General features: G+C 33.2%; 2 protein-coding genes across 3 annotated transcripts; one reads left to right on the top strand and one right to left on the bottom strand.

Annotated features, from left to right (window-relative positions):
- The first annotated feature begins 821 nt into the window (after positions 1–821).
- Positions 822–3,527, top strand: LOC108468807 (pentatricopeptide repeat-containing protein At1g25360). Of its 2 annotated transcripts, XM_053031377.1 has the most exons (2): positions 822–1,493; positions 1,575–3,527. In XM_053031377.1, the coding sequence occupies exons 1-2, from the start codon at positions 1,112–1,114 to the stop codon at positions 3,476–3,478; spliced, it is 2,286 nt and encodes a 761-aa protein (XP_052887337.1). In that variant the 5' UTR covers positions 822–1,111; the 3' UTR covers positions 3,479–3,527. The 2 variants fall into 2 exon arrangements, with proteins under 2 accessions (XP_052887337.1, XP_017625152.1); XM_017769663.2 differs by having other exon boundaries at positions 823–3,527.
- A 749-nt stretch (positions 3,528–4,276) lies between these two features.
- LOC108468491 (isopentenyl-diphosphate Delta-isomerase I) lies at positions 4,277–9,292 on the bottom strand. The gene is made up of 6 exons (XM_053031986.1): positions 8,942–9,292; positions 7,992–8,047; positions 6,418–6,509; positions 5,381–5,483; positions 5,147–5,284; positions 4,277–4,768 (listed from the first exon to the last, which is right to left on the bottom strand). The coding sequence occupies exons 1-6, from the start codon at positions 9,205–9,207 to the stop codon at positions 4,518–4,520; spliced, it is 906 nt and encodes a 301-aa protein (XP_052887946.1). The 5' UTR covers positions 9,208–9,292; the 3' UTR covers positions 4,277–4,517.
- Positions 9,293–11,672: the final 2,380 nt, after the last annotated feature.

Here is an 11,672-nt window from a genome sequence, read left to right as displayed (position 1 = left end):
TCATAATTTTCTATAAACCACAATACTTCGTTAAGTGTGGAAAGGAGACTCAGCTCAATTCCTTCCCATCCTCTTGGGTCCACAAAACTCTAGAAGATGAAGTTTTCAAGGATAAGACTCAATACCGGGAACTTCAAAAGTTTCTATGCCAACTCAACAGAACTGTACCAGTTGAGATATGGCCACCTCCAGACATTGACGCACCATGGGACACCTGGCCTCAATCATACACGCCTTACCATCTAGAAGTCTTGAATGCTCTCCGTGAATACAAGAAAAGCATACCTGACCCCACTGAATGGTCACAAGACTACCCGTGGCAATATAGTCAGATCAATCTAGAAAAGATGGAGATAAACGATGATGAAGAAATGACATGCCACAGTGAAGATTCCTCGAGCGGTGCCGGATGCCCCACTCAAATGCCAACAATGAAAGATCGTTCTACTTTATGTCAAATATCTAGCTTTGTCTGATATATGAGTCATAGTTGCATTACGAGTGTGTAATTATTGTCAGCCTAATGCTTATCTTTAAAGTACTGTGTAATATTTTGTCGTAATACATCATCTCTCGCTATAAAAGGATGATGCGCTCCCTCTTGTAAGATATAGAAGAAGAAATCCAGAAAATAAAACCTTTAAGTTTTATCTATCATGTCTTTCTAAATTCTCCTTGCCTCTCTAAGTCTTCTTCTTCCTAAAAACATCTTATGTGGGTTATCATAAGAGCGTTAATAAAGTATGCTCTGTGCTTGCCATTTTTAATGGATCCTGCACATCAGAAATATTAAACTCAGATAGTATATCAATCCTGTTGTGATTAATATAAGATTCTTGAGTCAAGCTTATTTTAAATATTTTATAATCTTGAATATTTTTAGTAAAGAAAATTTGTTACAATTAAAGGTTGCCATATGTGGAGGTACCAAAAATTTAGGAACACAAATGAGTTGTATATTTTAAAAGCTTCGAAGGAGCTTGTCTCCCTGTTGGCTTAAGCATGGAGACCGGGGGTGCTTAGACCAGTGGTCGCGGCAGCTTGCTTGCTAAGGTGCGAACTAGTGCTGGTAAATGAACGAACCTGTGAATTCTGGGTAAATCAACTGATTATGAAGGGTTCCGATTTTATACGTACTGTAGCTAACCGTTACGCTTCTCAACTGCAACTATGTTACCCCCAAACTTTGGCCTCTTTTTCCTTAGCCAAAACCATCCACTCTCACATGATAACTTTTGGTTTCCACCCACGTGGCCACCTTCTCAACCGTCTCATTGATGTTTATGGTAAATCATCAAAGATTATCTATGCTCACCACCTGTTCGATCAAATTCCTGAACCGGATATAGCTTCAAGAACATCTTTGCTTTTAGCTTATTCTTTATCAGGCGACGTTAAAACAGCGCAGAAAATGTTCGAAGAAACTCCTTTGAGCATCCGAGACAGTGTTTTCTACAACGCGATGATCACAGGATATTCGCGCAATGAAGATGGTAATTCTTGTATTGAACTGTTTCGCCAGATGTTACGTGATGAATTTAGGCCCGATGATTTTACTTTCACTACTGTTTTAGGTGGATTGGCTCGTGTTGTCAATAAAGTAATGCAATGTAAGCAATTGCATGGCTTAGTTTTGAAGACGGGTACAGGGTTTTTTACTTCGGTTTTAAATGCACTAGTTTCTGTTTATGTTAACTGTGGACTAATGTTTGAAGCTAGGAAGTTATTTGATGAGATAGATACGAAAGATGAGTTGTCATGGACAACGATTGTTACAGGGTATGTCAGGAATGATGAACTTGATGCAGCTAGAGAGTTGGTCGATGGGATGAGTGAAAAGTTGGCAGTTGCTTGGAATGCAATGATTTCAGGGTACGTACATTGCAATCGTTATGATGAAGCAGTAGATATGTTTAGGAACATGTATTTCATGGGAATTAAAATTGATGAATTTGCATATACCAGTGTTATTAGTTGTTGTGCTAATGCTGGATTATTTCATCTTGGGAAGCAAGTACATTGTTACGTTTTGAGGACAGAGGCTAAGCCTACCGTTGATTTTTCGTTGCCTGTGAATAATGCATTAATTACATTGTATTGTAAATGTGATAAAGTGGATTGGGCACGGCGGATTTTTGATAACATGCCTGTAAGAGACATTGTTTCGTGGAATGCAATCTTATCTGGCTATGTGAATGCCGGTCGTATTGATGAAGGCAGGTTTTTCTTTAGTCAGATGCCTGAGAGGAACCATTTAACATGGAATGTAATGATATCAGGATTAGCACAAAATGGATTTGGAGAAGAGGGTTTGAAGTTGTTTAACCAGATGAAATCAGAGGGTTTTCAGCCATGTGATTATGCATTTGCAGGAGCAATCAGTTCTTGTTCCACGTTAGGAGCACTAGAAAATGGACGTCAACTCCATGCTCAACTTGTTCGTTTGGGGCTTGATTCAAGTCTCTCGGCTGGAAATGCGTTGATTACAATGTATGCAAGGTGTGGTGTTGTGGAAGCTTCCAATCTACTTTTCCTTACTATGCCTTATTTGGATTCAGTCTCTTGGAATGCCATGATTGCAGCTCTAGGCCAGCATGGGCATGGTATTCAGGCATTAGAACTTTTTGAGCAGATGTTGGAGGCAGGCATATCACCTGATCGGATTACTTTCCTAACAATCCTATCTGCATGTAGCCATGCAGGTCTAGTGAAAGAAAGCCGATATTATTTCAATTTAATGGATAGGCTTTATGGAATAACCCCAGGTGAAGATCATTATGCCCGTCTTGTTGATGTGCTTTGTCGAGCTGGAAAGTTCCTAGAAGCAAATGATGTGATTTCATCAATGCCTTTTGAGCCGGGTGCAGCAGTTTGGGAGGCTCTTTTGGCTGGATGTCGGACTCATGGAAATGTAGATTTGGGGATTCAAGCCGCAGAACGACTCATTGAACTGATGCCACATCATGACGGAAGCTACGTGCTTTTGTCTAATATGTATGCTACTGCTGGGAGGTGGAATGATGCCGCAAACGCACGAAAACTAATGAGAGATAGAGGAGTACGCAAGGAACCTGGGTGTAGTTGGGTAGAGGTCGAGAACAAAGTCCATGTTTTCTTGGTTGATGACACAGTGCACCCTGAGGTGCAAGCAGTGTACAGTTATCTTAACAAATTGGTGCCAGAAATGAAAAGATTAGGTTATGTTCCGGACACAAAGTTTGTGTTACATGATATAGAGTCCGATCAGAAAGAACGTGTCTTGTCTGCTCACAGCGAGAAGCTTGCCGTAGCTTTCGCACTAATGAGGCTTCCTCGTGGAGCCACGGTCAGGGTATTTAAGAACCTTAGGATCTGTGGAGACTGCCATAATGCATTCAAGTTTATGTCAAAAGTGGTGGGAAGAGAAATTGTTGTAAGAGATGCAAAGAGGTTTCATCATTTTAGAGATTCCCAGTGCTCTTGTGGTGATTACTGGTAGGCACAATTTTTGTGAAATATGATTCATTTATAACTTTAATTTTTAAAAATCCTTGTATTAAACCATTAGATAAATTTATTTTAATATAATTTGTTTAAAAAAATTCATGTCCTATTTCATTTTAATTTATGAAGAATATTTTTTACTACTAATAAGTTGAGCATTTATGTAAATTTTACATTTGCTATTGAACCAGATTATGTCATCTTTCTATTTAAAAATAAGCATAGATAATTATTTTTAATATTTTTAAGGAAATCTTCTGAAGAGAAGAAAGAAAATCAAAAACACATTGAAAATATAGTAAATCTTGAAAAAAAAACGTATTGATTATTATATTATTTATTAAGTTGTGTCACACTTAACTGAGTTATAACTCAATTATAAAAATACAAAGATATTATTTTTCAAATTATAATTAATGTTATTACGATGTCATTTGTCTTTTCATAGTTTTATAAAAGTTTTAAATAAAAAGTTAAAATTATACATTAAAGGATTGAACACTTCCAATAGTATTAGAATATAAGTTTATTCATTATTGAGAAATTCTAAAAAATATATTTTTAAGATAAAATATTCATTTTAGTGTTACAAAATCTAATGTTTGTTAAAATTTATATCTTATATCAATTAAATAAATTTAAATAATTCAAAAATACAGATAACACAAAAACACAATCCAGCACATGCTTCTACCTTTTTTCAGAAAAAAAAAATCATATCTGCGCAAAATCCATAAAATAGCAATTCGAAATTTATCATCCGAAGCTACAGTAAGAAGGGTGCTTGATCATGTATATAAAGAAATAACCTTTTATTTTATTGAACTCAAATCTAAAATACATGCCCTTATAGTTTGCAACATTTAAGTCAAAATTTAGCAGCAACATGATCTTACAAACATTAAGCAACCAGCATGTTTAAGAACTATTTCAAACCTGCAATTTATTGGAATTAAAACCTTTTTTTTTTTTCTTTCTGGAAGTACCCATTGACAAACTTTGTTTCATGTCCTTTTTGCTTCTAAAATCTTAAATCACAGCTTATGAATGGTTTCCATGTCACTTACTTCCTTAAGGGTCCCTTTTTCGACATGATCCCACCACTTGAACAAGAAATTATCCACAACAAGTCTGAACCATGGTGACAGTTTCAAACCGTCTTCACCAGCATCAGCTTTACGCAGTAACTCCTTCAGTTGGTCACGGTTCACGTATTTAGCCTCTGCTACCTCATCAGGGTTTGGATGAACATTAACATCTCGGACAATGAATAGGAGGTAATCAACTGCAAAATAATGAACAGGGTCATGTAATATACACAATGCCAATTGGTGGGCCAAGAAATGGATACAAAATAATTGTAACACCAGCTATTGAAATATTTGTAAATTGTAAACTGTAATAACTTTCCATCAAAACTTTTTTGTGGTTACTGATTGAGCATTAGCTCAGTTGGCATCGTTGCTATTGCAACAATTCAGAGGACGTAGGTTAGAGCATGCTTAAGCACGTATCTCCCTTAGATTTAAAGGCTAGGGGGTTATAGGCAAAGGTATGCTTTGTATCCCCAAAAAAACTTTTTTTGCGGTTAAAAGACTTGGAAGTGACCAAATATGCAAAACTTAGTGCTGAATGTTAAGCAGAGAAAGAGTGTAAGTATTACGTTCATGCTCGCCCCACTTGCCGTCAGAAGGTGCCTTGTAGAGCATGCGGCTCAGTGGGACGAACTGATCAACAGGAACATCTTCAGCAGGAATACCGAGCTCATCCAAAAGCTTCCTTTGGGCAGCATTCCTCACCCCTGTAAGCAGAAAATTAAAGAAGGAAATAGGAAATTTTTATCAGCCACAGTAAGAAAAAAGTGCAGGTAGATTGAACAGGTGCAGAAGATATATACCAAGATGATTCTCAGAAATAAGCTCAGATTCACGATATAAAGGATGGCTGCAACAGGTGTTTGTCCAGACAAGAGGGAATGTTACCTTTGTTGCAGATCGTTGCTGCCAAAATACCCGAAAGGAAAGGCAAGTGAAAAAAACTTTCCACATTGAATATTTACAAAGCATAACTAGCATATGCGATGATGCTATCAAGCATATACATTTTGAATTGGCACAAACAAGAACAAAAAAAAAAGCTATGCAATGTATTTGGTGTCATAGCTGGAACCAAATAGAAATTAAGAGTGGAGTTAGAGGTGCTAACTCTCCACTAAGAGTGTGCTTGGTTAAACAGAAAAGTGGAAGGATGGAAAATAGGAAATATGACACCGCTCTCTCCAAATGCATAAAAACAAATCATTCCAAATTGGAAAGATAAGAGAAGAGAAAAAGAGAGATGTAAGTTAAGTGTTCAAAATTATGCATTTTCTTTTTTCTCATTTTTCAACTATACCAAGCAATGAATGAAAAAAAAAAAAGTACTTTTTTCTTTTAATTTTTTTATTTTTCCTACCAAGCACACCAATAGAAAGAACAAATATATTCTTTTATCTTTCTACTTTACCACACCTTCAATTTTCCATATTTCCATTTTTCTTTCATCTTACCAGGCAAAGCCAAAGACCAGGAACAATATCCTGCTCCCCACTTTTTTTTTTTTTTTACTTTCTCTTATTTGTTTTAACAACCATTCCATAAGTAAAAGCAACTGACCCTACAGAAATTGACTTAATAGTGGTCAGCCTGTCCAACTTCGAACTATTATCGATTCTCCTTTTACTTTGGGGTTTAGGACTAGTAAGGTTCTCTAAATGATAAAAAGGACAGCGATTTAGATTCCAAAAGCATGATTTCCAATGAATGTAAATGATAAAGAAAACAAGGTGAATAAATACACTCAATGGCATAACATGTTTGCTTCATGGTCATTATAATGCTGAAGTTTGAAACAACAGTTCTAAATATCTCAACTATCCATATTCTATCATGTTACCTGAAGGAGCAACTCATATTTTGTGTTAAACAAAAATACACTGAATGCTCTATGCAGCATCTTTCCAGTTAGAATCTTTTCCCACAAATGACCTGTAAATTTTCAAACCGGTTTTAAAAATGCAAAAATAAAGGCAACATACTGAAGAAATTGACTGCAGAAAAAGAGACTAACGTCCTTTAATTCCCATAATGCAAATGTAAAACACAAACTCAAAGATTCAGCATCCAGGCCAGAGATTCAAGCATTTTTTTTATCTTCACTTCTTAAATGATAAACAGAATAAAGGACCCACATGCACATGAAGTGATTCATCTTAGAGCCTAATGAATAAGCTCATTGGATTTACATAACAAAAGTTCTTGATAAAGATTGATGTTAAAGGTTTTTCTTTTTAATGTTTATAAAAGAAATTAAAAAGCATTAAATAATTCAGGCTCAGCCAATTGTATAACCAGGGTTTTGCAAAATACTGAATAAGTTTAAGGCTCCAGTGTACTAAGAAATTTCTACAAACAAGCTTTTCCATCTTATACTAATTGAGAGATCATTAATAGGCCCATTCTATATGAAAGTCACCGAAAAGTTTAATACTGGATCATCTTTCTTATTTCAACACCAAAACAACAATAATATGATTTCCACCAATCAAGATAATATGCCAACTTAAAAATATTAACACTCAATAATTAAATATTAGGAGCAAATATCTCACAATCTCAACATCAATATACTCAGTAACAAAGCAGGACTACATTCAACCAGTGTCCCATATTTAATATTTGAATACAATCTCTGCTCAAGGAAAAGTGAAACTAATTAAATATTAGGAACACAATAAAACCATGCAGCTTCCTTGTGTCCTTCTAATCTCACATATAAAAGGAGGGCTCTTTTATTAACCATTTATGGAAGTCCTAAGTATAGCAATGGAGCAAATATATCATAATCTCAACATCAATATACCATATCATAATCTCAACATCAATATACTAAGTATCAAAGCAGGACTACATTCAACCAGTGTCCCATATTTAATATTTGCGTACAATCTCTGCTCAGAGAAAAGTGAAACTAATTAAATATTAGGAACACAATAAACCATAGAGCTTCCTCATGTCCTTCTAATCTCACATATAAAAGGAGGGCTCTTTTATTAACCATTTATGGAAGTCCTAAGAAATTTTACCAGCTTTCATATGAACGTTTTACAACATATCACAACATACTCAGTCTTTTTTATCAGTGATGGCCACCACAGAAGCTAGACTCAGCGGTGCAAATGCTATATTGTGCCAAACAAGAAGAAATTCAGAGGAAATACATATAAATAATAGCTAGATAGAGAAAATGTCATAATTCAGTTAATAACTAATCTTGTGACTGGACGGTTAACATAGCTATTTGGTCATCAAAATAAAAAGTTTCTTTCCATGACCAGATTACATCATATGCAGTCCATTGAACTTCAGGAAAGAGAAAGTGAGCATATACAACGTAGAAAAAGGAAGTACAAAAATAATGAAAATCAAAGTGCTATGCCATGGAAACTGCATCATAGACATTTTACTTACAGTTGTACTTCGATTCATGGCCAACAACATTATCACTCTCGTCCACTAAAATACATCTACAAGAAGATCGAAACAAAGGCCAGTAGGTTACATACAGTATGGAACTGATAAAAAATTCTGAAGCATATGTTAGCATTACATACAGTCAGGGTGCTTCTGTTTTCTGGCTTCATAATTGCCATAAAAAATAGATAGCATCCAAGATAATAATAATATTATTAACTAATTAATATGGGACTAGCTAGCAATATCATCCTATTCATTTTTTGCAGTCGATATATCCAGCCGTCAAAAGATGATCATCCAATAATATGAATAAAACTATGGTCATCGTATCAGGAATTTAAAAAATATTTTTCCCTTTTTTCGCTGATGTATTAAAATAATTTTCAGCAGTCAACATACAAATATGGCTCAAATTTTAACAGGCTCTGACACAATGAAAGAAAAGGGAAATTATTTCTCTGTTACAAAAGAGGTTCCCCAAACATTTTCCCTTTGAATCACCAACCAGAGTTACAAAAATTCCAATCTCATAAATCATCAAATCATGTAGCTAAATAAATTATCAGTTTAAGTCCACTTTCAATGCTTACCAGCGTTGAACACACATATACGTATGCTTTATTCTATACAACAAGTCTATGTGAAATTTATATGTATTGATAAAAGAAAAGGGGCAATTAAAACTGGGTTTCAATCAACAAAGTTATTAAACAAGCTTAAATTTCAGTTACGTTGGTTGTAAAACGATAACATAGATTTTCAAAAGATAAAAAGAAAAAAAGGGAACCAAATGAACTCAGTTAACTTTAGCTTAAACTTCCCTTCTTTTATCCATCATTTTCCTCGGTAATCAAACATAGCATCAAACAGAAGGCAATGGAAAAATGGCAAAACCGTAAATAAGGGCGAAAAAAAGGGGAATCGGGGAAAAGTGGAGAACTCACTCATCCTCAAACATGAGGCGTCTTTGGACAGCGTCCATACCAACGTCGGGAGCGTCACCCATGGTCGCGGTGGCGGCTGAAGCTTGGGTGCGAAAAGACGGGGATACCCTCGAGGAAACGAGGGAGGAATGGGGGAATCGAGGGGGAGGAAGGGTAAAAGTGGAAGAAAGGGAAAGAAGGCGGCGCGTGGGAGGAGAAGGGAAAGAGGAAGAAGCTAATGAGCGAGAAAGTGAGAGGGCGTATGGAGTATTTAAAAGCATAAGCATTTGTTGGTCTGTGCTGCTCTCTGCATATGCTCTACTCTGTCAATGGAATCGGCCAATTTGTTGTTTAATGTCTTTTGCCTATGTTTTATTCATTTTTTATAGATTGAAATTTTGACTCTTAATTTCTTTTTTTCTTTAAAAGGGTAAATTATAATAGAGTTCACTCAATTATGATTTTTTTTCATTTAATTTTGTCTTTTTTGTCATCAATCGGGTAACGTAAATATTGAAACACCCAAATTTTAAAGAATAGTTGTGTAATTATTTTGTAACTTTTTATAGTTTAATGACCAAAAAATAAATTTACTAATAGTTGGGTGATAAAAAAGGAAAAAACCATAATTGGATGACAGCTAATATAGTTTACATTTTTTAAAAACTAGATTAATATAAATTTTAGTCCCTAAAATTGGTAATTAAGTCTACTTTAGAACATGGTTTAAACTTTGTAATTAGGTCTATTTTGGTTCTTAAACCTTAATCCTATCAGAATTTGATGGTGTGACACTCAGAAATTGTACTACATAGTCAAAAGTATACATTTTTTTAAATTTAGGTACACAAATAAATCTAATTGTCAAGTTTAAGTACTAAATTGGACAAAAAAATATAGGCACCAAATCTTAGAATTCATGTATTATTCACAAAAAAAGTTAATTAATGTCGTTAACAATTTTGTGTCAAAATTTAAATTTGAAATTCAAAATTATAAGGATTAGGAATAATCCAATTAAAGAACATAGATTAAATTTACAACTTTTATGCATGATATAAGACTAATAAGAAAATCTTAATTGTTACGGATCAATATTGAAATTTCAAAATTTACAAAATACATAAACTATATTTGAAATGTATAAAAATTAAAATTAATTAAATTATAGCAAACTTGAATAAAGTATAGGAATTGAGAGACTGAATTTTTAAAAGTGAGAAAATTATTTTGATAAATTCAAAGATTGAAACATTATTGAAACTAAATTTAGTCAAATATTTTATAATAATATATAAAATATAATTTTAAGCAGTAAAAGGTTTTTCATAACTTCAAATGGAAATTAAAAAGGGTAAATTATATCATTAGTTATTAAATTATGGGTAATTTTTTTGTTATTTAATTAAAAAATTATAATTTAGTCACTGAATTATTCAAAAATTTTCATTTAAGTTATTGAGTTGTTAAAATGGATGCTATGTGGCTTTCTTTATTCATATTGTCTTCATCAATCGAAAGTTCTTTCTTCCTTTCTCTTTTACAGTTTAATTTTTTCACGGAAACACCTTTGGAAGTTACAAATCTGCAAGTCAAATTTAAACAACTTTTTTCTTCGGTCTCTGACACTAATCGTTAGATCGACTCAGGTCTAAGGTATGTTCTTTTACTTGTCGATGAGTACTGATCTACCATACTGACTGTTGTATCGTTGCTTGGAGCTCGCTAGTAGAACTTTAAAAGAAAAAATTTAACAACCCAGTGACCTAAATAAAAAACTTTTGAATAATTCGTAAACTTAAATGAGAAATTCGAATAGTTTAATGACTAAATTGTAACAGTTTTTAATTAAAAAATTAAATAGATAACCTATAATTTAATGACTAATTTATAAAAAAATATTCTTAAATTTTATTGCGACAGCAAATATTTATTTAATAGATATATTGAAATAAATTGTAGCTTTACATCACGTTTTATTTCACATGCATATTTATATCATGTCATGTTTTAAATATTTTATTATATTTGTATAATATAACCCACATCACATTAAAATAACAAATCTACTTCACATTATTCAAATAGTTTCATTTTTTTTTTGTCTTTGAAAATAGTTTCAATTTTTAATTATTCTTTTATATTTAATTTAATAATTTTATATACATTGTATCCAATTGAAAGTTTATTCAAAATTTATCTTAATTATTCTATTTAAACCCTATTTTTTATTTTAATTTTTAATTAATATAATTTTTAACCCTAAACTTGATAATTTAATCAATTTTAGTATTGATTTTGGGTCCACAATGCTATTTGAAATTGGCAAATAAGTCGGTTTTGGTCTCTGAATCTAGATCCGGTCAAAATTTAATGAGATAACAATTTAAAGTTGTGCCACATCGTCAAGGGCAAAGTGAGGAATTTCTTTGAGAGGGTCGGAATTAAGTTATATATTTTTACGATAGCAAAAATGTAATTTTACCTTTTTAATAGCTTATATTTTTATAATTTTTAAATGACTAAATCAAACTTTTATCATTTGAAGAGGGTAAATTGTAATTTTACTGTATACTAAATTTAAAGTCCATAAATATAAAAGAACTAAAAGTCAATTATTCTATTTTAGGGGGGGCGAGGCCCCTACCAATCCCCTGGCTCCGCCCTTGCACGTCATCAACTAAAAATTTAAAGACTATTGAGAGTGGGTCAACTCCTTCAAGAGAAATCTTTGAAATATCGTCTGCCAAGC

This window comes from Gossypium arboreum, chromosome 8 (genome assembly GCF_025698485.1).
Source record: "Gossypium arboreum isolate Shixiya-1 chromosome 8, ASM2569848v2, whole genome shotgun sequence".
Taxonomy (NCBI): domain Eukaryota; kingdom Viridiplantae; phylum Streptophyta; class Magnoliopsida; order Malvales; family Malvaceae; genus Gossypium; species Gossypium arboreum.
Note: the sequence above shows the minus strand (reverse complement) of the source record. Positions and strands in the feature narration are given on the sequence as shown.